Below are 27,254 nucleotides of genomic sequence, written 5' to 3'. Positions count from 1 at the left end.
CGTGCAGGCCGGCCGGCCCCCAGATGGACAGCCACCTGGACGTGACGTCGGCCGGCACCAGGGAGCCTGGGGAGGCTTGCGTATGATGCACACGAGGCAGAGACAGGAAAACGGACCTCAAAAAGGGAAACAGGAAAAATCTGTTCGAGGGCCCATGACAGGCAGGCTTTCACAGACGCCTGGATGTCCCCCTGGTGTTAGGCAACGTCCCAAGAACCCACCTGCCCGAGGGGCCTCAGTGTCGGCCCGCCGACCGGCCAGCCGTGACCACTCAGTGCACAAGGCAGTCCCCAGGGCCAGGGTGTCGGGGCCTGGAAACCTGAGGGCGTGCTGCCCGAGGGGCCCGAGGTGGGGAGCTCTGCGGCTCGGCACTGGGGGGACAGTGGCCGGCACGGTAGGCACCCTGCGGCCTGCCGGCTGTTGGAAGCGCGTGCCGGGGCCTCGGAGCGTCCCTGGAGGAGGGCAGCTTGCTGTCGGTGCTGGAGGGCCCCAGGCAGCACACGCACCTGCGGCCCCCGCGTGGGTTCGGCTGGAGTGGCTGCGGCACGACTCGAGGGCACTGGGCTGGGGCCCACTCTCAGCCCCCCGCAGCAGCTCTCATTTCCACACGCTTTAAATGGCATCAAGACATTAAATACGCCTTTTGTGCACCAGAGCCAGAGTCCTGGAGAGCTGCCGGCGAACTCAGGATGCGACGTGGGAATGCAAACCAGCTGCGTTTCCCGGCCGGCGTGAGCACGTGTGCTGGCCAGGCGGCCCGCTCGGAGCGCAGAGCGGCCAGGCCACAGCTCGCGACATCGTCCCGTTAGCAGCACGCCAACAAGACAAATGCCAACACCACAGTGGACGAGCAGGGGCGGTCAGGGCTCGCATGGGATGAGGCCGGAGGCCGGCTGCAGATGGGGACGCGCGGAACACGCGGCTTGTGGACGCTTACACGCGGGAAAAGGCAGATTGCACACGCACGCCCCTGCACGCATCACTGCACGACAGCAGCACAGGACGGTGCACACGGGTGTGAACGGGACACACGGACGAGGGACAGCGCCAACAGGAGTGTCGGGAAAGGAGGGTGGGAGCAGGACAACGATGCAGGCTCAAGGGTGCCCGCGTTTCGTTTCTAAACAGAAGGACACACAGGACGAACACGGAAACACAGACGTGGCCACGCCGAGTGGAGGGCGCACGCTGTCGTCGGGTCTTCCCGGCTTTTCTGGACGCTTGAGCCTGTCCTCAGGAAGACGAGAGAGGCTGTGATCACACCACCGCTCGTCTGAGGTGTGGGGCGTAGGGAGCTCGGGATGCCGGGACGGCCACTGGACTTCACAGTCCCCCGGGGCGCGCCCCCGCCTGAGCCGTGAATGCGCCGGCGGCACAGACCCGCAGACTGAGGGGCTCGGGGTTCCGGCGCCCCGCGTGCAGCCCCGGGACGCCACGCCGTGTCAGACACACCCACGTGACGACGGCCGCCTCAGCCTCCAGGCCGTCAGACGCCTGAGTGGCGTGTTTCCGGTCCCGAAGGACAGACGCGGCCTGCTCCCCATGGGCACTTGGAGCAGGAAACAGGGTCGCGAGAAGCCGTGCGGTGCCTGGCCGCGCGGAGGGAGCGTCCCAGATGACCCACGTCTTTAGCGCCCTGCTCGCCTTTGCCTAGAGACGCAGTGGCTTTTCTTCTGCCCGCTGAGCAGCCAGGCGAGTTCTGGGAACGGCCTGAAGAGAAACGTTTAGGTTGGAGGGTCTTTGAGCGGCTGACAGCTGACTGATGGCCGCCCGGGAGGCCACAAAGGGGAGCTGTGTGGCGGGGCGCATCACATCGCCTCTCCCTGGGAAACTAATTGCTCCCAATTGTTCGCAGCAACATTATTTTTCTGGCAATCATTTCCTTTGAATACCCAAAATGAGCATGAAACAGCTCTTTTGCCTGGACATAAAAGTTAAATGTCCCAATGTTGATCAAATTAACTTCAGCGCCGTGACAATGGACTGTGTTTGTGAGAAAATAATGGGGGGACAACGGGGCGCTTTATGCCAGGATTTCACAGTTGTAATGTAAAATGTTTCTGTTGAACTAGGCCAGGCCACATCTCAAAGGGGACACACAGAAGCGCCCTGTCACTTGTGGAAAAAAATCTCATTTCACGGCCGAGAGCTCGGGGGGACGTCAGGAAGTTTCGGTGCTGGCGGCTCTGAAGGACAGCGTCCGAGGTCTCTGCTCTGCTTTAATCCCCGAGGTACTCCCCAGGTGCCGAACTACGTCTGGGACGCGGGCAGGCCCGTCCCCACGGTCGACTGGAGGTGCCCGTGGGAGGAGGGGTCCCCAGGATGCACAGGGGGGCCCCCCCGCGCCGCCCGCTCCCCACCCCTCAGACGGACACCGCGCTGACTAGCGGACAGTCTTCTCCAACCTCCTGTGAGATTAAAAGCAAAACGCTCAAGAGTCGCACAGGAAGCAGGAGGTAGTAAGCGCCGTGCAGGAAGCACAGAGGTCGTTACTTGTGACAAAAGCACGGGGTTCCCCAGGGGCTGCACCCCATTAACCCTGAGGACCCATCTTCTGCCGCCTCCAGGAGCCCCTTCCAGGTTGGCCCGGGGGGCGCCAACGTCCGCGAGACTGCCCCGCGCTGCACGGAGGCGCTCCACGGCGCTCACCGTCGCTGCTGTGGGGGGCACACGCTTCAGACAAAGAGACTTTGTCTCTCGCCTTTCTTGAGAGTAAGGTTTTACTCTGGGATCATCTTCGATTTCCAGGAAATCCGCACACACGGCACTGAATGCCTCTGAGTTGCCACCCGGCGATCCCCCCGCCAAGCGCTTGGGGACGGGACGCCAGGCGCATGCACCACCGCTCCCGGGTGCGACGCTACGGGGAGACCAAGCCAGGAGAAGGCAGGCTCCCCTCTCAGGAGCCTCCTGGCCGTCCCCCTGCGTCCCCGGAGCACGGCGGACAATGCTCCCGGAGGTTCCCAACGCCGTGAATGGGGCACTGTTGGTGGCATTGTCTTCCCCACCGGCAGAGCAGAATGCAGTCTGCTGGTGGCCGCCAAAAGGTTAGCCGCGCGATGAAAGGCCGGCCCGTCACTCACCGCTCCTACAGAGCCGCCCTTTGTGCCGGGCGGCCCGGCCCTGCGCCGCGGAGGCCCGGATCTGCGGCTGGCTGCGCGCCCCACAGAAGCCATTCATGGAATGCAAAGTTTCAGAAAAGTGCCCCGGAACCCAGAGGCTGCTTTCCCGCAGGCCGCGAAGGAACAGCAGTTTGGGGCAAGGACATGTTTTAATGCCCTACCCCACCGACAACCAACCCGACTACTGTCACCGAGACCTCTGTCTTGGCCCCCAGGCTCCGCGGGAGGCCCCAGGGAGCGGGCGCAGCCGACACGGAACCATCAGGCCGGAAGACCCGCACGTGGCTGCACCTTGGACCAGGTCCTTGCTCCCAGGCCGCGGGCTCGCTGTCCCGTCCGCAGCGCCCCAGCCAAGCGGCTCGGTGGGGGGCGCCAGGCCACGGCTCCTTCAAGGTGACCCCTGCCCAGAGGGCTGCTCTTGTGCATCTGATGTACCTGCACGTCCCTGTCCTGCCTCCTAGGACCAGACGGCCTTCCGGGCCAGGTGCCGGCGGGTCAGCGCCCACCTGAGTGTTTCAACCTGCTCGAGCGGTGCTGGTGTTCTCAGCAACCCAGGGCCTCAGATGGGGCACTGCTGAGGCCTGCACATTGGGGGCTCTCCAGAGCGGGCTTGGCTGAGAACAGGGGCGGGGGAGGCCCACCGTGAGTGGCCACGGGATGGGCCACCATGCGGGGGTACAGGGCCCAGACCCACTCGGTGTGCCCAGAGCTCAGGCTGGCTCAGGCCCTCTCCACCGGTCCGTCAGCCCGGGTCAGTCCCTTCTCTGCTCCCGGCTCAACCTGAGCCCGGGAGGCCATTGAGACCCCCAAGAGCAGCCAGCACAGAACCTGTTCTGGGCTGAGAGCCAGGCCCTCCGTGTGCATCAGCTATAGCAGGAGAACCAGACCCTGGTGTCCTACACTCACAGCTCCTACGTGTGTCCCTGGAAGGCGGCAGCAGGAACCAGGGTGCCCAGACAGGGCATGAACCCTGGTCTCGAGGTCCCTTAAGGTGATGGCCACCGTCCCACACCTTCCAACTCCCGGTCCAGAGCACATCCCTGCGGAACCCCATGAGGAATCCAGAAGGATCATGCGCGTGGGGGTGAGGCCCCATTCAGGCCAGGGCCAGGCCGGGTGCCCGTGAGAAGGGTCAAACGTCAGAGTCTAAGCCCTTGGCACATTTATGCAGACGCGGCACAGGGGCAGAGGTGGGGTGTGGCAGGGCCCCGGGGAATCTTAGTTCGCCTGGGCAGAAACGGGGAGACCCTGTCTGGTAGCGACTGCTCCCCCAGGCCCGGGAGGGTCACTGACGTCACTCAGGACACAGAAGCTGGCCAGGGAGGACTTCCATCCGAGGCCTGGGCAGACCCTGACAGCCCCGTGCACGCACTCACACTGCAACGCTGAGCCTCAGCCAAGGTCTGTCTGTAAACCCAAAGGGGCGCCAGGCCGCGACTAAACGCAACCCGTTAATCAGGGTGCGGGGAGCTGCCTTTCCCTCCCAGACGCCTACCGGCCCTGACCCCGCGGAAGGTCACACGCGGCAGGGTCGGGGACAGGCGGTGGGCCTCACGGGGCCCGGGGTGGGAAGGTCCTGAAAAGCAGCCTTGAGGGGAGCGCCGAGCAGCCGGAGCGACGGAGGCAGGCGGAAGCCCAGGCAGGAGGGGCACACCCGGAAGACCCCTGAGCCCCACCCCCCCGCCGGGCGCGTGGCCCCCGGCCCCGGGAAGCAGGGCCTGGCTGCGGGGAGGCGGAGCCGGGGGAGCCGAGCCTGTGCAGCCTGGGCCGCTCCCAGGTGCCCGGAGCCCGAGCCCGGCGACACCAGGATGGCGAGAGGGCTGGGGCCACGGGAAGGCGGGCGTGCCATCTGTGTTGGGTGGAACCCACACGGCAGCGTCTCTGAGCCTTCGGGAGGCCGTCAACGCTTCAGCGGACACCTCCGTGGGGCCACAGCTCTGGGCACGTTTTCTTCTCTCCCCCACAACGCGGGAGAGAAAGTGAGGCCACCCACCTTCCGGTCCATCTCGCGGGGACCGCTCAAGCCTTGGGACAGGGGGCGGGATTCGGGTCAACGTTGGCAAGTTTTGTGTTTTGGTAAATAGGAAAGAACAGAGGAGGAAAAGCAGCTGAAAAGCAGCGGCCATGAGCCCTGGAGGAGGCGGGGAGGGAGGGCCGCACGCTCAGCACCCACCTGTCGAGCACGTAGCCCAGAGCCTTGTGCCGGATCCCCGAGTACACGGACGGGCTTGTCTCCCAAGCGACCAAATTGGAAGCGTCATGGAAAAGATGGATGTTCACCAAGTCAAAGGCACTGCAGGGACAGAAAGGAGACGTGGCGACAAAGGCTGGAGCTGCCGGGCACCTGGCGTCCCGCCTACACCGTCCCAGCCCAGCTCCCGAGGGGCCTGCGGGGCCTGGGCCCCAGGGTCGCAGGGGGCAGCCCTGCCCATGCCCACGCGTGTCCCCCGCAGCCGCTCCAGGCTGACCCAGACGTCCCCCCGCCTGGTCAGAGAGGACACACGCGGCCTCGGCCTCAGTCTTAAAACGCGTCTGGTCAGCTGAGAAGGGGGCTGTTTCCTGTCAAAGAAAATCACATGGCATGATCGCAGGAACTCTCCACAGGCCAAGAAGAGTCGTGAGGAAGAAGGAGGAGGAGGAAGAGGGAGAGAGAGGAGGGAGGACAGAAGGAGGAGGGGGAGGGAGGAGGAGGGGAGGGGGAGGACAGGAAGAGAGAAGAGAGAAGGAGAACAGAGGAGGAGGGGGAGGAGGAGGCAGAGGGGGAGGAGGAGGACAGAGGAGGAGGGGGAGGGAGGAGGAGGGAAGGGGGAGGGAGGACAGGAAGAGAGAAAGATAAGGAGGGGGAGGGAGGAGGGGAGGAGGGAGGACAGGAAGGGAGAAGAGAGGAGGAGGGGGAGGGAGGACAGGAAGAGAGAAGGGAGGAGGAGGGAGAGGAGGGAGGAGGGAGGAGGAGAGAAGGAGGGGAGGGAGAAGGAGAGAGGAGGCAGAGGGGGAGGAAGGAGGAGGACAGAGGAGGAGGGGGAGGGAGGAGGAGGGAAGGGGGAGGGAGGACAGGAAGAGAGAAGAGAGGAGGAAGGGAGGGAGGAGGACAGAGGAGGAGGGGGAGGGAGGAGGACAGAGGGAGGAAAAGGTGGAGGAGGCAGGAGCAGGCAGCCCGATCCCGGGCCTGGACCCCACCAAGGGCAGCTGGGGGCGGGGGCGATGCTCCTGGAGCCCATCAGCTGCTCCCTGTGGGTCAGTGACACCGGAAGAGGGGCACTAGGTGGGTCCTTTCACCCCTGAGAAGCCCCCCAGCTCACAGCCCCAAGAAGCCCGCAGGGGGACCCCCGCGGCCCCGCTGTGGGTCTCTGCTCTGGGGGAGGCGGGGAGGCAGGAACTCAGCCGTCAGCCTTCCTGCCCCATGGAGGGCCCCTGGCGTCGCTGCAGACAGGTGGCCTCACCGGGGGTCAGTGTGGTGGCACAGGCACGCTACAGCTGTCACGGTGCCAGGGGCCCTGTGGGGGCCCAAGACCCCACGAGATGCGTGTGCTGAGCTAACGACCCCACCACGGCCCGGCCCGCTCTGTGCCGAGGTGGCCGGCGTGGCGTGAGCGAGGGCACTATGTGCTCCCTGGATTCCAGCAGTGAGTCTGAGGCTCGGCCTGGGGCTCCTCCTGCCCCTGCTCCAGGGAGAGCCAGCCCTGAGGGGCTCTGGGGAGGCTCCCGGCCAACAGCAGGGGCAGCTGAGGGCCGGCCCGGGATGGGGCACCCCGTCTGGACGCACCCTCGGCCAGCAGAAGGCCTTTCCACGGCCACCGGCGGGACACATGCCCCTCTAAGACCCTAAGAGCGGGTGCGGACTGCAGGCACCCTCAGCCCCGCGGTGGCCCCGTGAGTGCACGTTAGGAAAGCAGGTAAGGGATTTCTGCAGAAGGGGTGCGGCCACGCCGGATGGAGAGCCAGCCCAAAGGAGGCAGGGCCCAAGGGTCGGGTTGGGGGCGGGCTGCCTGCCCTGCGCTCCGGGCCAACTGCAGCGGACCGTGGCCGCACTGGGACCACCACAGGAGCGGCTGGTTGCCTGGGCAACGCTCACGCCCACGGGACACGGGGACAGCGACTACACTCCCTGTCACACGGCGTCACCGAAGACAAAGCCACAGGGCGGCGGGCACTCGGGGCCTTCCAGTCGGGGCAACTCTTGATGGGACGTTCACCCCCCACTACGCGTGCACAACCAGCGAGAATGTTCCAGAATTCAGAAGCGGAGTTAAACCTACCAGTCCGCGACACACCATCTCGTCCGCACGAAGCCTTTCCTTGACCACTTGCACTGAAAACAAACAGGATGCACAAGTCAGCCGGCGGGAAAGACGGGGGAGGGGCGCGTAACTCAGCGGCCGGGGTGGGGGGGGCACCCCCGTGCTTTTCCCACCCTCTTTCTGCCAGGGGACTTCTGCTCGGAACCGCAGCATGTGCCCGGTGCAGGCGGAGCACCTCACCCTCGGCCACCGGGGACGTGGCCAGCCCGCGGCCAGGCCACCCTGGCCTGGGGCAGAGGACAGCTCCCACATGCCCTCAAGAAGTCCCGACCCGGAGGGAAGGGAGCCGGCCGCCACAAAGGCCCTGCCCGGAGCGCCGACCAGCGGCTCCAGGGTCGGTGCCCCCAACCGCGGGAGCAGCGCAGGCCCCTGGCATCAGACCAAAGAAACCCAGTATTTGTTTCTGCTACGTTTTCCCTAAAAGCAGCCTGTGTTCTAGAAGCTGGGAGAAGGGTCCATGTTTCCCACACTCCTCTCTGGCTGGTTCGTGCGGGGATGGGATGGGGCAGGCGAGAGGCCGGCCATGCCGACCTCTCCCTCGTCCGCGGAGCTCACACCGGGCAGGGAGGGGAGGGGTTGTGCTGTGTCACGCTGGCCCACACGGGAGCCACGGCCAGCTGGGCCGCTGCACCGGGCAAAGGGTAAGTACAAAGCCAGGTGTTTTGTGTGGTCTGGACAGGGTGGCTTGCGGCCCAGGCAGTGGGACCGGGGCTCTGCTCACAGGCCGCGCGAGCCCCCAGGAGGCACCGGGGAGACCCCCCGAGCCCCCACTTTACAAATACTTCAGCAAGTTGCACGGAAACGTCCCGTCTCCCCGAGCCCCGGGGTGGGTCCCTGTGCCATCCCGTCAGGAACCGCTCTGAGGACAGAGGAGGAGGACGGCCGTGGTGATGTGGCCTCGGTGGGCCTGGGCTTTTGGTGCTGGGGGTAACCATGCGGGACCCACGGTTGAATGCTGATGGAAAGTGTTCCAAGTGAGAGAAAGGTCCAGAATGACGGGGGCTCTAGCCCATTCAGTGGTTACTCTTTATCTAGTGCAAGTAATTGAGTGGCTATGAACCCCTCCCTGACCCCACATCCCCCTCAGCCACTGTCCCACCCGTGTCCTCTCCTGATGACCAGCTTCCCAGGCATCCAGCTTGGTGCCCACGGCAACGCCCTGCTGGGGGAGGGGCTGTCTTCAAGGTCACTGTCACCTCTGGGTGCAAACCTCTGGAGGCCTCTCCCTCACTGCCCCGACGCTCCGGGGGCTCCCACGGCCAAGCGTCCACACCTCGCAGGACACGTCCACGCCGCCCGCCCGCCCGTACCATCCTCGCAGGCCTCCTCCTCTCTGTGCTGCTGCCCCGAAGCCGCCCGCGGGCCGGTGAGGCTGCCATCCGTCCATCCTGCTCTCCCTCTGCACGTGTTCTGTCTGAGAACTTCGGTCTTCAGTTCCAGAAAGCTCCCTCTTGCAATAATCGCCCTACTGTTCCTCTCTGATCTTCTCGTGGAGGAGCACCAGAGCCCCCCACGGGCCCTTCGTGTCTTTTAACTGACCTTTCCTTTCAAAAAAATGAAAGCCAAACACCCAGCCAAGCGGAAACGACCACGGTCTCCACCAGCAGGGTCCGGACGCACCCGATGCACACCCTTCCGCCACTTGTGCTGTTTCTGTCTGCTCTTCCCCAGACTCCCTCCGTTTTCGGTCTTTGTTTGTTTGGGGCTGTTTTAGGTTCACAAACCTTGCGTTTGCGCCTTGATTAGCGTCCAGAGGGCCTACACGTACTCATCCTAAGTCTTTCTCAACTTGTTCCGCAGGACGTGCCTGCTTGGAGTAAACCGCGTCTGGCGCGTTGGCGTCTCAGCTCCCTGGGTGGGAGCCCCGTTCCTCTGTCCCGCAGCAACCTGCCGCCCAGCCGCCAGCCCCCGCCTCCCCCCCCCGCGGCCCCGCACCACGAAGGAGGGGGTCCTCGCCCCCCCGGGGGGCCGACCTCCCATGACCCGAAGCGAGTCACTGCGGGGTGGGTCACTTCGTTTTGCTCCTTGATCTCAGAAACCAAGTCTTCAGGACTCCGATGGCTCCTCCCTGCCTGCCGCTTCCGGGCCGGCAGCCGTCCTGCCCTGCCCTGCGATGTCCCCCTGCTCACGCACAATCCACTGACGCTCCACAGGTGCCAGCGTGCACACTCCTCAAGGCTGCGGTCTCCGCTGGACCCATGGCACCCGGGGTGTGTGGGGAGGAGCGAACGGGGATGCGCCCACCCTGCTTCCAGAAAGTTCCTTCCAGAAGCCAGGATGGACACAGGACAGGAGACCCCGCCACCCCCCCCCCCCCGCCCCGTGCTGGGCGGTGCTGCTAAGGCCCGAATACCATGGGTTCTTGCCTAGAATTTAACATAACCAGCACTGATTTTATTTCCATTAAAAATGGAAGGCATTTGTGAATTTAATTAACCAAAAATTAATTACTGTTCCCAATTTTCAATTACGCGTTAACTGAAGTGTCTCCGTGCACATACACCTGCATGCATATCTTCAATACACGTACCATGGGTGTATCTCTTTTTACACACTTAAAATTTCTACAATAACGAAGCACTGTTTGAAATTATTAATAGAATGAATACACGTAACAGAGAACAATGTGTTACTTTTTCATATAATGTAGATTTGTAATAACTGCAATTTCCAAAGGATTCTAACAAAATTTAAGATTTTTAACTGCATCACAAACAAATCTCAAAAACTTTCACAGCATGGCGTTATTACACCCACGTTATTTTTTTTAGAATTTTTTTTCATTTTAGAGAGAACAAGAGAGAGGCAGTGTGTGCGCATTCACATAAGAGGGGGAAGGGCGGGGTGGGGGGTGAATCCCAGGCAGGCTCCACACTCAGCGTGGACCCGTCATGGGGCTCGATCCCACAACCATGGGATCATGACCTAAGCAGAAATCAAGAGTGAGACCTTCAACTGACTGAGCCACTCAAGGCACCCCAACACCCAAATATTTTGATGAAACATTTGCAGAAAATACATTCCTTCTGAAGTAAGTTCCTCATTACAATCACAAATGTGTTTAGGTGGCATTTCCAAGTAATTTCACAAGATGACAAGATGGGGTTACAGCCCGCGACCTCCTGGACTGCCAGAGCCTGTGCTCCGCGGGTGATCACGTGTCCTTGGGTGTGACGTCAGTGGTCCTTCCGGAAACTGCCTTCCTCACCCACAGAGTGCCCCATAGCCTTCCACCGGGGGGCCAAGGAGGCGGTCATGGCGAACGCTGCCACATTCACGGTGCAGACCCAGGGCCGAACACTGCCACCTGCCCGAGACCACTGGATCCTCAGGGAAAGGACCGGAACTGGCATCTCCCTAAGCCCTGGACCCAAGTCCCCTTGCTGTGACCATCCCTTCCCTGTCGTGGCTGGGCCCCGGGTCACACCGGGCAGGGCAGGGCCAGGGCCACACCCCAATCAGCAGAAGGTGCAAGTGCCCGCCTGGTGAGGCTTCACTGCGTAACCCCCTACGGGAAACACACGCGTGTGCTCACACATGCACGAGCCCACAGCTGTCCCGCACCCGGGAGGGACGGAGACGGGAACCCGTCGCCTCCGTCACAGGCTGGGGGGTTCCCTCGAATATCAATTGATCTGTTTCGCTCCATCTACGTTCTGAGGCTTTCTGGTCACCAGGCACTTCTGAAGCCTCCCCAGAGGACGCCGGGCGACCGTGCGTGGGCAGCAGCGGCCGGGCGCCCGCCCGGCTGGCAGAGGCTGTCGCCGCGGAATGAAACCACGTCACGCCGGGCGGGGTGGGGGGCTGCCGCATCGCTCACCTTGCAATATTAAGTCCCTGCTCAGACCCCCTGTTAATAGGATTCCTTTAGCCAACAGATGGATGGTGACGGCAGGATGGTTCATCCACTAAAGGACGGCATAAATCACCACGGAGAAAAGGGAGGCTGTGGGGAGGTTATCGGCACGCAGCCTTGCCCGTGAAAGGCCCGCTTTGGAGCATTAGTGAAATTAATCCATCTTTCATAAGAGCTTGGAGCAGTCCCTGTGATCTATGGTAACAACCAATTTCTCACTACGGGCAAGAGGAAAAAAATGCCTCGGCCCTGATCGACTACACAAATCTGCTTTTTAAAAATGGTCTCACATTATCTGGAGTGCTGCTCCCTGAGGCAGCATTTGAAATTCATGCCGAGCCAAAAGCACCCATAAATCAGCAGAGAAAGTTTTGTTAGTTTTACATGCAGTGGGCTGTAATTATTTGGAATTGCATTATGCCTCCATCACGGTAATTACATTTAGATTATCCTTAAGTGACGGTAATAAAAGGAGAGAAATCAGGCTGAGACTAATTCCCTCCCCTAAAATGTGTCCAGATAAAGCTGCAGGACTGGCTGGAAGGCACAGGAGCAGGGCTGCGAACGCGGCTACCCAGCGGGGACGGACCGTCCGCACAAGGACGGACGCGGACTTCCGCATGCCCAAAAAACACCACGCTATCGACGGAACGTTAGAAGCCTGTACGTGTTTTCTAAACGTTTTTGCTTCTGTTAATCAAGCCACGTGCACTTCTGCCACATCCACGCTGTCGGACCACATGGACCAGACACTTAGTTTCTAGCGCAGCAGCAGCACGTGGAACAGAACAAGGATGGCGACCGCAGGGAGCCCAGGGACACCGCGGTCTCCAGTTGAGAGACTGGGGTCTGCCTGACGACGCCCCATTTCTCCTTCCAGAAATCCCTCCCCTCTGCCGGTGGATGGGACAGCGGTCACCTGGGGGCTGGGGCCTGGACCCCCACTGCTCCCCCAGGGGAGACACAGCTGTTGGCTATCTGCCCCCACGAAGCCACACCAGCACCTCAGAGGGGGCCGCGCACTGGCCACAGGCCCCGGGGTCGTCGGCGGTGTCTGCCCTCCGAGGGGTGTGCAGGAGGCGGGACATCGCCGCTGGAGTAAAGCCCCAGACTTCGTGCTGACCCACCTGCATGGCCGGGGCCCGCGGAGGGAAGGGCTGGGATTGGGGCCAGGCCGCAGGGCCCCCACACGGGCTAGGGTCTGGGGGGCTGGCCTTCACAGAGCTGGGCCGGAAGAGAGCCTGAGCGCCGGGGAGCAGGGAGCCCCTCGGAAGGAGGCCCACCATCCTGCGGGGACAGAGGCTCAGGGCCAAGGGCTCAGCAGGGGCCCGCCTCCTCCGTGGGGTGTCGTGCATGGGGCACTGCCGTGCCCTCCCCTCCTGGCACCCAGAGGGATGCCGAGACCACCACGTGGGCCTCTTCTCTGGGAACATCACAGCTCACAGCCGACAGACTCCAGGGGCTCCAGGGACAAGACGAGGGCAGGGGTGCCACCAGAGGGCCCCGCGGCAAGAGGAAGAGGGACCGGGGAGGTGCGTGCTGCACGCAGGGTGTCTGGCTCACATGGGGTGATCGGCTGACACCAAGCCCCCAACAGCGTGGGGCACAGCCGGGTCCCCCCCCTGCCCCGCCCATGCGCACATATTGGCACCACTCAGCACGTCCCCGCGGAGGCTGGGGCACCGCGGGCCACTCGCTCCTCAGCAAGCGCCGGTTCACAGCCTTCAGGCAGGTGGATGCTGCAGACACCCCCCCCCCTCCGCTGGCCCCCCCGAGTCCTGCGCCCCCACCCCCATCCACGCCCTGTGGGGGAACCCTCCCTCCGGGCCACAAGCTCACCAGGCACAGGTGAGCGTCCCAGCTGGGCTAAGGACGGAGACAGGCAGCTCTGGGTCTCAGCACAGTCACCTGGCTGATGGAAATAGCGGGAGAGGCAGCCTGAGGAGACCATGGCCAGGACACCTGCTCCCAAACCACCCCGGCACCTGTCAGGGCTTGCTGTCCTCCTGCCGTTGGCCCCGCCACCAGCTCTCTCGGCCCGTGTCCCCCAGGGCCCGCGGTCACTCTCGGGGACCCTGCTCGGCTCTGAAGCTGACTTTGCGGCCCTTGGCATCTCCAAGGGGACAGCAGCCCTTGGCCGACGTTCGGAGAGGGTCGTCTGGATCCCCTCAGCTGCTTCCAGAGCCTTCGGGCCATACTCCAACCTCAAGAGGAGCAGGGGACGGCGGGGGCTGGGCAGCCAGGACAGGGGCCGGCCCCCCGACACCACGTCCTTGGCTCAGGGACAAGGAATGAGGAAGCCTGCCCAGAATGACAAGCACACCCATCCTTCACCCTGCACTCGGGTCACAGACAAGTTAATACCGTCGTGGCCTTGCTGAAAATCAGCTCTGGTGCAGGTGGGCGTCTCCGTGGATGGTGGCCAGCCCTCGGGCAGAGGGGCCCCGGCGGGGCCATCCTTCTTGCACCGAGCTGGCCTCCTGTGTGGCGAGAACACCGCCCCCCCCCCCCCCCAACGCTCCACATCCCGTTGCGGTTTAACAGACGACCGCAGGGCGCCGGGAGTGAGCCTGGGTCAGCGTGTGAGTCACGCAGGATCAGCAGACTCCAGAAGGCTGGCCGTCCCGTTTGCTAAAACTAGCAGAACCCAAGCCTACCTGGGCCACAGCGACTGCACACGAATAACACAGCCACACAGCAACGTGCTAAACCCAGTGGAGACAGAGGCGCGTCCCGGCTTACCGCGAGCAGTGCGCGAGCCACGCTCTGGGCTGCAGGCACCCCTAGGGCACGGGGCGGGGGCTCCCTCAGTTCTAGTTCTCCGCGGTGCCTCTCGCTCGCTGCTCCCCCGAGGCCTGACCTGGGAAATGGCCAGAGGGCCGGCACTCGGGCGCCGGGACGTGGCCTGCGTGTCTGGGCGCCGGGACGTGGCCTGCGTGTCTGGCCACCGGCACCCCGCACCGCTGCTGGCCACGTCAACGTGCTCGCATCTCGCGCCTGCCGGGAGGCCCCTGGCCTCTCCGGCCCCCCGTGAGCTGATTATTATTTTCCTACATCTGGTAGTCAAGGTGCCTGTGCCTGGAAACGACAGTCAGAACACGTGGCGATTCGTGCAAGGACAGACACGGTGGTTCTCTCAGCCGCCACCTAAGACACCGGGACGGACCCGCGTGGGTGCCAGCCCCTCCCAGAGAGACGGTGCACCGCAGCCCTCAGCAGCCACACTGGGATCCCTGCCCCGAAATATGGCGGCTTCAGGCCCTAAACGTGCCCGTGTGTTCCCGCGAGGTGTGCGCTCTGAGAGGGAACCGTGCGAGGGGGCGGGCGGGCCGTGACGCACCTCGGGGAAGTAGTCCTGCGGGAACTTCTCCTTCTCCAGCATTGGCGTGCTCTCCAGTGTGTCCGAGTAGATCTCTTTGCCAGCGACTTTTTTATACTTCTTAGCTGGAAAAGAGCACACGAATGACCTCATCACTACACCCCACCCAAGCAGTGCAGCTCTGTGGGGAGCGAGGGAGGCCCCCGGGAGGGGACCCGCGGTCTGGGGACGCCAGTGCTCGTAAATTGCCATCCACGACCCGGAACCCGACACTCCACTTCATTATCCCCTAAGAGCTTCCAGCCTGCAGATTTACAAGGGCTAATTGGCATCCTCCGTAAAAACCGTGAATATGTTCAAGACGGCTGCAGAATTGCCGTTCACTCATACCTTGATACGAATTTATTTAATAACATCGATTTCCTCCTCACATCCAGCCAACATCACTCATGTCCGGGGAGGAGCAGTTTTTATGTGAGACAGAGCAGATACGGCGCGGGGCGCTCTGCACCCGCTGCCTGCGGCTCCCCAGACCCCGTGCCTGGGCTGACGCCCCTGCCCTTCCACGTCGAGGCCCAGGACCCCTTCCTTCCACAGACGCACGGCCCACACCCACGCCGGAGTCTCACGAGCGGCCCGGGGGCGCGGAGGCCGCTGGCTTCCCCACAAGACCGCGGGCAGGGACCTCGGGCAGCACGCGGGCCCCGATGGCTGCCGCCTGGCCGGACGCCTGGCTCCGGGGTGAAGTTCCTGACAAATCACGAGGTGTGCTCTCAGTGTCTGTGGGGCTCATGCTCCCTGCCCCACGGCGCTCACCGCTGCAGCACATGGAGCACTAACAGCCCCACGGACCCCCTGACAGGGGCGGACAGCAGCAGGGAGACAGGTGAGCACGGGGGGGCGGGCGGCGGGAAGGAGACAGGTGAGCACGGGGGGCGGGCGGCGGGAAGGAGACAGGTGTGCAGTGTCATGGGACAAAGCTCTGGCCACTGTGGGTTTGGAGGAGCGTGAACCCCAGGTCAAAGCAAAGCACTGGAGGGTAAAGACTCATCTAAAGACCCACCAGAGGGACACAGGACGAGATGTTTGGGGACTCGGGGAATTCAGGACACAGCAGTGTGTGGAGCCATCCCCAGGTGCACACAGCTGCTCACTGTACCCACTGTTCCTCTGTTCCTGTTCCCAAACATGGGCACGACCTGCTGAGGTGACTAGTGGGGGAGGGTAAGTTGGTCCCCCGATCTCCCCTCATCACCTCACCCCTGGGCTCTGCGTTAGCCGGTCGGCACCTCATGGTCAAGCCTGAGTCATGACAACAGGTGGCCAGGGGCACGAGCTCCTGAGCACAGGTGGTGCACGCTCCCAGGACAGACTCCCCCAGGACAGACGCCCGGCACTGTGTGATGATGGGGCAGCACTGGGTCTACGGTGTTTGAGGTCAGTGACGAAGAGGAGAAGCCGTGGCAGGAAGGCAATTTGGCTTCAGATGAAAACCCTCATTGCCTTTGAGGAAAAAGGAAGAGCTCGGGAGAGGTGGAGAGAAAGGAGTTCGTTCTTTGTTAAAAAATAGACTTCAGCGTTTAGAGCAGTTTTAGGACTAAAAACACCCAAACGGGAAGCACCGCCTCGCCCACCGCCGCCCATCCCGCTGCCGACACGCGGCACTGGTTCAGCAGGGGCACCCGGCCTGGCACCGGGGCTCACGGTCCGTGCCAGGCGTGCCTGGGGTTTTGACAAAGGCACGGTGCCACACGCCCAGCGGCATGACACCTACCCTCCCACGGTCCGGAAGTGCCGGGCGCTGGCCCGGCCCCCTGCACCCCCCCCAGCCCCTGCCACACTGACTGCTTATACCCTCCTTCTGCCTTTCCAGAAACATCATCTTGCTGGAGCCTTTCCCCACAGGCTTCTTCACTCAGAAAAACACACATTTAAGGCTCTTCTGTGTATTTTTGTGGCTCCATTTTATTGCTGTGTAACATTCCACCGTTTGAAATATTCCACAGTCTACTTATCCATTCACCCAGAAAGGACATATTCTGGTTCCTCCTGGCTTGGGGTAATTATGAATAAAGATGTTATAAATACTTCTGCGTAGGTTTTTGTACGGACATAAAATTCCACCTCCTTTGGGTAACAGGCCGAGTGGGATCGCTGGACTCCACGGTAAGCCTGTGTTTTGTTCATAAGAAACCACCGAGCTGTCGTCCCCAGTGGCTGCACCGTGTCGCACCCCCAGTGGCCAGGAGTGAGGGTCCTGCTGCTCTACGCCTCCCCGGCACGCCGGGCGGTCGGTGCTCCGGACTCTGGCCGTGCGAACAGGTGCACGGTGCTGTCTCCTCACACGCAATGCGGGGCGTGTGCTCCTATTTTCATCTGTCGTCTGTACATCTTCTTGAGTGAGAGGTATGTTGAAATGTTTGGCTCACCTTTTCATTGGACTTGTCTCTAATTGTTGAGTTTTAAGAGTTCTGAGCCTGCCGTGGACTACCAGCTGTGTCTTTTGCAAACAGCTTCCCCCGTCTGTGGCTTCTCTTTCCACTCCCTCGACGACTCTTTCACAGAGCAGAAATTTCTAAGTTTAACAAAGTCCAACTTACCAATTTTCTTCATGGGTTGTGGAGCTGTATTTCAGAGTCATCACCAAGCCCAAAGTCACCCGCGGTTTCTGTGTTATCTTCTGGGCATTGCATACTTTCATCCTTTATACTTAGTTCCGTGACCCGTTTTCGGTTCACTTTTGGGGAGGTGTAGGGTCTGGGTGTGGATTCACTGTTTTGCACGTGGACACCCAGCAGTTCCAACACCATCTTTGCTCCGCTGTGTTACCTTTGCTCCTTTGTCAGATGTTAGTCACCTGTATTTACGTGGGTCTATTTCTCTGACCCACCGACCCGTCTGTCTACCGCTCCGCCAACCCCACGCCATCTTGATTACGGTAGCTTTTCTGTGAGTCTTCAGGTCAGGTAGTACCAGTCCTACAACCTTGTTTTCCTCCTTCAATATGGGGTTGGCTCTTCTGGGTTTTTTGTCTCTTCCCTATAAATGTGAGACTCAATTTGTTGAGGTCTACAAGGTAACCTGCTGGAGTTTTGATGAAGATTGCCCTGAATCCACGGATCAAGCTGGGAAGAACCAATATATTGACAATACCGAATCTTCCTGTGACCGTGGGCTACTGCTCCCCTTATTTGGATCCTTTTTGTTTTCTTTCAACGGAGTTTTGTACTTTTCCTCATATTAATCTTTTTTTAACGTTTACTTGTTTTTGAGACGGAGACAGCGCGCACGCATGGGGGAGAGGCAGAGAGAGAGGAGGACAGAGGATCCCCGTGGGCTCTGAGCTCTCAGCCCAGAGCCTAACGCGGGGCTCGAACTCATGAACCGTGAGATCGTGACCTGAACTGAAGTCGGACGCCCAACCGACTGAGCCACCCAGGTGCCCCTTCCTCGTATGAATCTTATACATATTTTGCTAGATTCATTCCTAAGTATTTCTTGTGCGTGTGTGCGCTAATGTAAATGGTATTTTGTTTTTAATTTCAAATTCCGCCCATTCACTGTCGGTATAAAAAAGCCACTGACTTTGTATATTAACCATGTATCCTGTAACCTTGCTCGTTGGTACCAGTTTTTGTCGTTGAGGATTCTTTCAGATTTTCTACGTAATCATGTCATCTGAGAACTAAGGCCGCTTTATTCCTTGACCCCGACTCCCATCAATAAGCCTCTTATTTCTTCTTGCCTTACAGCACTGCCAAGATTTCCAGTACGATGTTGAAGAGAAACGATGAGTGGACGTCCTTGCCTCGCTCCTGATCCTAAGCGCAAAAGCATCTGAGTGTCTATTACATGTTATGTGGACGTAGGTTTCTGTAGCTGTTCTTTACCAAGTAGTTCTTTCCTGTGCCTAGTTTGCTGAGAGTTTTTATTATGAAGAGGTGTCAGGTTTAGTCAAAGACCTTTTCTGCATCCACTGACACGTGATTTTCTTCTTTAGCTTGTTGATACGATGTATGACATTAACTGAGTTTCAAATGTAGAACCAGTCTTGCACACCTGGAAAAAATCTCCATCTGCCATGGTGTAGAATCCTTCCTACACACCGCTGAATTCAAATTGTTAATATTATGCTGAAGAGTTTCGCATTTTATGTTCATGAGAGACACGGGCCTACGGTTTTCCTTTTCTATGACGTCTTTATTTGGTTTGGGGATTAGGCAAGGCTGGCCTCACAGAACGAGTTAGAAAAGTTTTCCCTCTGCTTCTACTTTCTGGGAGAGACTGTAGAGAACGGGTGTGATGTCTTCCTTCAATGTTTGGTAGAATTCACAGTGAAACCATCTGGGCCTGGTGCTTTCTTTTTTGAAGGTTATTAGTTATTGATTCAATTTCCTTAATAGATAAAGGCCTATTCAGATTATCTAGTCTTCCATTTATGAGTTTTGGTAGGGTGTATCTCTCAAGGAACTGGACCATCTAAATTATCAAATTTATAGGCCAATTCACAATATACCTTTATTATCCTTTTAGTGTCCACACTGTCAGTGGTGATGACCCCTGTCTCATTTCTAATATTAGTAAATTGTGTTTTCTTTTTTCTCGGTTAGCCTGACTAGAGGTATATCAATTTTATTGATCTTTTCAAAGAATCAGCTCTGGGTTTTGTTAATTTTCTCTATTGAGTTCCTGTTTTCAATTTCATTGATTTATGTTCTAGTTTTTATTATTTCTCTTCTTATGATTTGGATTTATTTTGCTCTTCTAGCTTCCTAAGGCAGCAGCTTCGATTATTGACTTCAGGTCTCACCTCTTCTCTGCACATCTGATGCCACCGACACCTGGCTTTCACTGTAGCCCACAAATTTTGATCAGCTGTATTTCATTTTCATTCAACTCAAAATATTTTGAAACTTTTTCTTGAGATTTATTCTGTGACCCATGTGTCAGTTATAAGCGTGTTCTTTAACGTCCAAGTGTTAAAATACAGTGACCAGCCTTTAAAATTCCCTGAGCACATAAAGCCACTTTAATCATACCAACAAAGCTGAAATTAGCTTATTTTTCTTTTGCAAGACTAACTTAAACTGGCTCATTTCTTACTTATGCCTCTGAAAATCATAAGCAACCCTCAAACTGTTTCCAAAGGTTGACAGGAGGTGACCGCTAAGCGATTCCCCATTACTCACGAGAATTCTTACAACCATCATGGGGAGGAAGGAGCAGTCACTGCCCGCACACCGTGTAGGCTGCTGTTTCACGACACACCCCGGAGCCTCACTCCACGTCTCGGTTTGAGTGCTTGGGTTTGCACACGGTCTTGCTGGCGTGTGCCACCAACTTTGGCTAATTATTACCTCAGGGATTCCCTGGCTTTACTTCTGTCAGTTCTGAACTTTTGACACACGTATTTTGGGATTTTCCGGCCACCTTTCTGTTATTGACTTCCAGTTAAATTCCACTGTGGCCCCAGAGTATACTTTGTGTGATTTCTGTTCTTTTAAATTTGCTCAGGAGTGTTTTATGGCCCAGAATGTGGCCTATCCTGGTGAATGTTCCAGGTGAACTTGAGAAGAATGTACGTTCTGCTGTTGTCGGATAGAATATTCTATAAGTGTCCATCAGACCCAGGTGATCGATGGTGCTGTTGAGTTGGACTATGCCCTTACCACTTCTCTGCCTTGCCGGGTCTGTCCATCTCCGGTGGGGGGCACCGGAGGCCTCAACTCTAACCGTGGATTCATCCATTTCTCCTTGACGTTCTGTCAGTTTTTGCCTCTTGGGTGGCGACGGTCTGTTGTTAGGTGCGTCCACGTTAAGAACTGTTATCTCTTTAAAGAATTGACCCCTTTATCGTTAAGTGGTAAATGGCTTTGTTCCTCCCCAGTGACTCTCCCTGCTCTGAAGTCTGCGGTGTCTGACATTAAGACCGCTGGCTCAGTGCTCTTCTTGGCCAGTGTCAATGCCATCTCTCTCTCTCCATCTCTCTCCTTTTAATCTGCATGTGTGTACGCATCTTACGCGGGTTCCTGGCAGACAACACACGCTTGGGTATCATCTTGTTAACCACTGTGACGGTTTCTGTCTTGTAATTGGTGTGTGGGCACTGCTAACGTCTAAGGTGATTCTGGACATAGTAGGACACTCGGTGCCGGTAACTTTTCCCTCTGTTGCCTTCGTTTCCTGTCTTTCTTGTCTCCCCCACTTCCTGCCTTCTTTGGTTTAGTTGAGCATTTCATCCGATTCCACTCTCTCTGTTCTGTCAGCATGTCCACCGTATTTCATTTTGAAAGTTTTCAGTTGCCACAGTTCGCGATACACATTTACGGCTGGGCCAGGTCTGCTTTCACGGAGGCTCGTATCCCTTCACAGAGAGCCCACGTTCCCCGTGCAGAGCCCTGGCCTGTCCCCACCCCTCCTGATGGCACTGCCACTCATCCCTTGTCCGTAAGCTGCAGAGTCACCCAGAACGTTGCTGCTTTGGCGCTCTGTACAAAAGTTCTCTGTCAGACTAAGGATAACAACAAATACGACGTCACCCCCATTTACTCCTCTCTCACGCTCTGCCCCCTTCGTGTGGATCTGCAGGCACCGTTTTTCTTTTATCAAATAACTGTTAACATTTTTTTTATAAGGCAGGTCTGCTGGAGACAAATTCCCTCGACTTGGGTTTGAGAAAGTCTATTTTTCTTTAAACTTTGAAGGATAATTTTGCTAGCCACAGAATTCTAGATTTTTTCCTTCCAACGATGAAAATATTTCACACTGCTCTATTTGCTTCGCCGTTTCTGAAAAGAAGTCCAATGCAAATCTTGTCCTCGCTCCTTTCTAGGTCACCCCTACCCACCCCTGATTCTTTCAACGTCTTTCCGTCATCTCCGGCTTTCTGTGGCTCCAGAAGGACCCGCTCGGGGACGGATTTCGGGTGCTTAGCCTGCTCGGTCACCTAGAGCTCTCTGGATCTGCTTGGTGTCCATGGTCAGTTGTGTAAAATCCTGGGCCGTTACTTCAAATATTCCCTCTGTTCCTTTCCCCGCCGCCGCCCCTCAGTGCACGCGTCCCGCGGCGCTCGGACATCTTGCTCTGCTTTCGTGTTGTGTTTTTCTCCCACTTTTCAGTTTGGAAGGTTTTCTACCACATTCTTCTGGCCGGCTGGCTCTGTCTACCGTCGTGTCCAGGCTGACGAGCCTGGCAAAGGCCTGGTGCGTTTCTGTTACGGCGGCGTCCTTCATTCTGAGCTGTTCCCGTGGATTCGTGGTTTCCGTCTTGACTCGCACGGCCATCTGCGTGCACGCCGTCCGTTCTGCCACGGGCGCCACCGGCGTGTGAACTGCAGCCATCCACGCTTCCGGGTCGGACAGCTCCACACGGAGCCACACCCCGGTCTGGCTCTGACGCGAGCCTGCTCTCTGCACGCCGGACCTCCTGTCCGTCAGCTCAGTTTCTAGCTTTGGGTGGAGGGCAAAACGTGAATAATTGGGAAAAGGAACTGAGAAGACAGGCCTTCAATGTGAGGCGTTGTGCTGATCTGGCGAGGAGCCGGGCTGTGTTTCCCGCGAGGGCTCAGAGGCTGAGCCCTCCTCCCGCGTCCCATTGTGGCTCCCCTGTCGTCTCTGTGCTCTTGCCGGGGACACGCTGCAGGCCTCCGCCACACAGCGTCGCGGTGGCAGGCGCTGCGGCTGGGTGCAGGGACACTGTCCCGCAGCCCCATGACCCCGCCTCGGTCCTTCAGCCAGCGTGAGCCCTGGCTACAACCTTGGCACAGGCTTCCTAGCACCTCGGCCCCTCGGGCCCCGCAGCGAGGCCACCTCCCTCCACCAGGCCGGTGGGGCTGCTCTGGGGAGGGCAGGCCTCTCGGGAAGAACCCAGTGTCCAAACAGCTCCCCCCCACCCCCGCCCCCAGCAGCACCAGGGGGTTTTTCTCTGATCTTCACCAAGACAACACGGTGGGGCTCCTGCAGGCAAAGCTCACAGAAGTGGGGGGGCTCCGAGGCCGGGCCCCCACGGGCTCTTCTCTCCCAAGCCCCCATCCTGGAGCCTGCGGCCTTCCGCCCCGTCAGCCGCCCCCGCCGGCTCCGGGGTCCCGGTCCGCCCGCCCGGCCCTCCAGTCTGGAGGCGGCACCGGCCCGGCGGCCTGGCTTTGCTGCGGGATCTCAGAGACGCGCCCTCTTGGGTCCGCGCAGTGCCACCCGTGCTCGCAGGTGCCGGGCCAGAAAGTGACGTCCCTATCTATCATCCTTCCCACCCACGGCTTCAGGGCGTCCTCAGATTTCTAACTGCTTGTTTGTGAAAATATAGGCTATTCTTAAAAAGTTCATTCAAACTTCTCACAACTTCTACGTTTGCTGTAACTTGACTCAAGGTGTAAGAGTGAACCTTCGAGAGCCAGGGCCACAGTACAGGGCGGCGGCCCGCCCCACTCCTCTGAGACCAGCACCTGCTCGGAGTGGCAGCAGTGGCACGGCCACGCTGGGCCACCGCTGCGTCCCCAGGGTCCCCACAGCCTCCCGCCACAGACGTGCTCAGGGCATGGCCACTGCCACCATCTCAGCCCTTGTCACTGACAACATGGGGGCCCTCGGGGAAGGTCTGCTGGGGTCACATGTACATGTATCTAATGGATGGTTTTGAATAAACCACGGGCCAGCCAGGTAGTTTTGACCCATCTGACTTGGCAATAAAATATGTATGTAGATGGTCACTCAAAAAAAAAGGAAAAGTTAAATCGATCAGCGACACATTTGAGCCTGAAGCACAGGCTTAGTAGAGGTGTAACCCGTTCTGCTTCCAGCCCCGCCTGGAGCATGCTGTGTCTGAACACCTCCCCTCTGTGCACTCTCGCCCACGGCCCCGCTGCTTGACAACGTGACACAGTGGTGTCCACGGTCTATCAAGTTCGGGGGACGGTGGCCTCCGGCCCGTCTCTCACCAGGTCTGCGTGGCTTCCCCAGTGGGAAAAGGCAGGTGCTTGTGTTTAGAAAACCATGTGAAGAATCCTCAGGCTACAGGGCCGGTGAAAAATAGTCCTGCTGGCTGGAATCCTGTTCTTAACATCGATGAAATCACTACTCAAGCAATTTAGAGAAGGCTCTGCTTCTCACTTTCCTGAGAGGTGATCTGTCTCGTAAGTGAGCAAAGATAATGAATCTGGACACACTGACATAATTAGTCGCTCTCCATAGTTATCACAACTCCAGTGACATCTCAAATTAATGTGATCTGGCTCAAGAGCATTGTGGAGCCAGAGGACTCACAGGTGGCACAAAGGGACAGTGCCCAACAGAGCAGGCGCACAGCACCCCAGCCGAGCAGGGCCGGGGGGACGGCTCACACGTGCTGAGCCACAGAGACAAAGGCTGTGTCTTCGGGAGGCACGTCTCCTCCCCCACGCAGCGCACGGTGTTGGCCCAGAAGCACGGGCATTTTTCACTCCACCGCAAACAGCAGCGCTCGTCCTCCTCTTTAAAGACAGCACACTCTGCTGCCATTCTCCACTTTCTCCCATTTGGTATGGACACAGACACAAGACCATTCCCTTCTCCTCCCGACTGCGCTGCAGGAAAGCCAGTGTCACCTACGGGCCCTGCCCAGCAGGGGGATGGGCTGGGCTGGGGTCTGGGGCAGGCCCGCCGCCTGGACCTCAGAGGGGCCAGAAAGCCAGGCTTCCCTGGGAGGCCCCTGGTTCGTGGCTGTGAGCCTCCCACAGGGACGGGGGGGGGGGGGGGGGGTGAGCCCTGCCAGAGATCCCAGAAGAGTCTTACCTTTAAAGTCAAACTGGTAGATGTTTTTTAAGGATTCATGAAGAAAATAAAAGCTTCCTAGTGCCTGCAGAGCAAAAAGAGAACTCAAGTGAATGACCAGCACCGGGAACCATTTGAAAGCGTTGTTAAGTGACGCACAAAAAGCTCTTTTGGACCAGAAACAAAAGTTAACTCATCCGGACTTAATCACGGTCACGGGCAGGAGATGTCAGCCACGTCTGAGGCACAGGGGTGCGCACTCCGGCGCGGTCTCGCCTCTGCTGTGAGCGCCAGGGTCCAGCGGGAAGGGCTCGGGCACCCGCCCCCGGCCTCGGGCACCTGCCTGCTCCCCAATTGGCTGCACTCCACACCCCTCCTCAGCCCGCCCTGCTCCTTGCCCTCCTCCCCTCCTCCTCCACGTGGGGCTGCAACACCATTCCCCCCAGAGCTGCCGGGCCCCTGCCCGCCAGGGGCTGACTGTTCTGGGCATCGGGGTCAGTCCTGCTCCCCACGCTTGAGAAGGAGGCGAAGCCACAGAGGCCAGGCTGGGGGTGGGATGACCGGCAAGGGAGGCTCGCACAGCACACCTGACACTAACATTATTTGCTGGTTGTCTAAAATTCGAACTTGACTTGGTCATTTCCTAAACGTGTCTGTGCACGCATATATATGCTTATGTGCATACGTGTGCGAGCAGGAATAACGTGTGTATGTGTGCGTGCATATACGTTAAAATGCACACACACCTGTGGACACGTGTAAATGTGCACGCAGCAGGTGTTTGTGTGTGTGCGTGTCTATGTGTAGATGCGTATGCATGCATGTATATGCGTGTGTATGAACGTATGCATGTGCACACGCATGTGCGTATCTGTGCACGCACACGTGCGGATATGTGTCAGTGCGTGTGTACATATGTGCACACATGTGTATTCAGGTAGATACAGATGCAGATGTGCATGCGTGCATGGATATGTATTTTATGGTTTTGCAAAATGTGGCCACCTGAACAAGGGGCCGGGGAGACTTCCAGGCGATAAAACTGCTCTACGACTAGATTACAGCTACAAAACTATGCTTTGCCCAAACCCACCGCACTGGCCCCTAGGAAGGGTGCGTTTCACCGGCTGTACATCGCACCTTTACTACTGTGACTTCCGCAGACGAGCCCCGTCCTCCTAGAGCCCACCCCTCACGGCACAAGATCAAGCAGGGAAAAGAGCCCAGCAGGGCCGTCTGCCCCGAGACTGAACCGAGTGAGAGGCGGGGGGGGGGGGGGGGGGGGGGCGTGGGCACCAGGCTGAGGGGCCGGCGGGGGGCGGCACACGGGCGCTGGCCGAGCAGGGACGCCTGGCTGCAGCCAAGGGCGGTCAGGCCGCGGCAGGCAGGGCCTCGCTGGAAGGGAAAAGTGGGGTTCTACTTTTCACTCTGCAGCTCAGTCCCGAAGGGTGAGGGGAAGAGCCGGGGGAGGGTCGGGCAGACAGAGAAGGGCTGGTGTGCAGAAGGCTGAACCAGCAGGACAGTGACACAGGGGTCCCTCAGCCAGATTCCCAACTGCCGGCACCTGCCACATACACCCTGTCTTCTTGTGTACACACACACACACACACACACACACACACACACACACACACGGGCGTACACACAAGCACACACACGCATGGGCGCACATACGAACACCCAGCACATACGCACACGTACATGGGTGGGTACATACAGCACACATGGGCACACACGCGGGCACACACGCACAGGGGCACACACACACACGTGGACACACGTACACACGTGCATGCACATGTGGCCAAACCACCCAAAAGCAGCTGCTGCTGACCCTATGACCCTGCATCCTGAACACAGCAGCGCGAGTCCCTTGTAAGAATCTTCTTATGACCACAAAGTGTTATCTCTGCAGAAAAGGGGCAGCGATGCCACAGAGTAACACTATCAAGCCCAGATTAAAGTTCCCAAACTGCCTACAAATCCTTTATCCGCTCCCTTCCCCCCAGCCAGTCCAGCCTGGAGCTCAGAGGGGTGCCTTCCGCACTGAAGGGCCGTCTGGTGGGTGCAGAGGGGGAGGGGGAGGGCGCGGTGCAGGCAGCACTCGTCACCCTCTCATCTGGGTGACAGCCTGCTGCAGGGCTCTCCGTGGCCCCCAAACTCGGGGGCCGGGGGGGCGCCTGCTGGCTCCCACGTGCCTTCCCGAGGATCCGTGGGCAGGACCCTGCCCGGGTCCGCAGTTAGTGTGGGGCAGGGGGTTACATTTGCCGGGCACACGCGCAACCCCCACATGCCCTGACCCCAGCATCCCCCCACCGCACTTCAGCAGCCTTGGAATTCCAGTTCCTGGGGGTTTCCACATCCCGGGGCTCTATGTTCCAAGCCCTCCCGCCAATGCTGCCTGTCCTCAGGCCTTCCCCCCAGGGAAGACGCTACAACCACGGCCTCTGTCAGGTTGGGTCAAAGGGCACACAGGCCCCTGGTCCTCGATGCCGTTGCCGACTCCGCGAGGGACACCTGGGTTCAGAACCACAGCACGGGCCCGCCCTCAGAGGCTGCAGGCACCACGCCAGGCGCCCTGCAGGGGGCCCGGCTGTGCCTGGTGTGTGGCCCTGCCCCAGGCCCAGTCCTGGGGGCTGGCGGTCTCCTTCGGCCCAGGAGTCCAAGAGCAGAGAGATGACACCGTCCTCCAGTCCGAGCCCGGAGCTGCCTCACAAGCCTCCCCGACGTGACCCGAAGACAAAATGCAGACACTTCCGGAAGTGCAGGCGACCCTGGGGACCTTCTGAACCGCTCCAGTGGTCACTGCCTGAGGAGCCACAGGGACAGACATGGCTGCCTGGCAAGCAGAGTGGGCGGGAGCAGGGGAGTGCCAGGCTTCGGGCTCCTCCCCAGGGCACAGCAGGCCGCTCGCCGGAG

General features: G+C 59.2%; 1 protein-coding gene across 5 annotated transcripts in view; it reads right to left on the bottom strand.

Moving 5' to 3' along the window:
• The window catches only part of INPP5A (inositol polyphosphate-5-phosphatase A), a 173,316-nt gene that overhangs the window by 44,577 nt on the left and 101,485 nt on the right, over positions 1 to 27,254 (bottom strand). For all 5 annotated transcript variants that reach the window (XR_008292274.1, XR_008292275.1, XM_027063454.2 and 2 more), the window contains exons 5-8: positions 24,357 to 24,420; positions 14,617 to 14,720; positions 7,379 to 7,431; positions 5,296 to 5,415 (exon numbers count right to left, since the gene is read on the bottom strand). Coding sequence is in view for 3 of the 5 variants with exons in the window: in XM_027063454.2 (XP_026919255.1) it covers positions 5,296 to 5,415; positions 7,379 to 7,431; positions 14,617 to 14,720; positions 24,357 to 24,420 (341 nt within the window). In the remaining 2 variants the exon portion in view is untranslated. The remainder of the gene's footprint in view (positions 1 to 5,295; positions 5,416 to 7,378; positions 7,432 to 14,616; positions 14,721 to 24,356; positions 24,421 to 27,254) is intronic.

Source organism: Acinonyx jubatus, chromosome D2 (genome assembly GCF_027475565.1).
Source record: "Acinonyx jubatus isolate Ajub_Pintada_27869175 chromosome D2, VMU_Ajub_asm_v1.0, whole genome shotgun sequence".
NCBI classification, from domain to species: Eukaryota; Metazoa; Chordata; class Mammalia; order Carnivora; family Felidae; genus Acinonyx; species Acinonyx jubatus.
The sequence above is the reverse complement of the archived record's forward strand: the minus strand, read 5'-3'. Positions and strand labels throughout refer to the sequence as shown.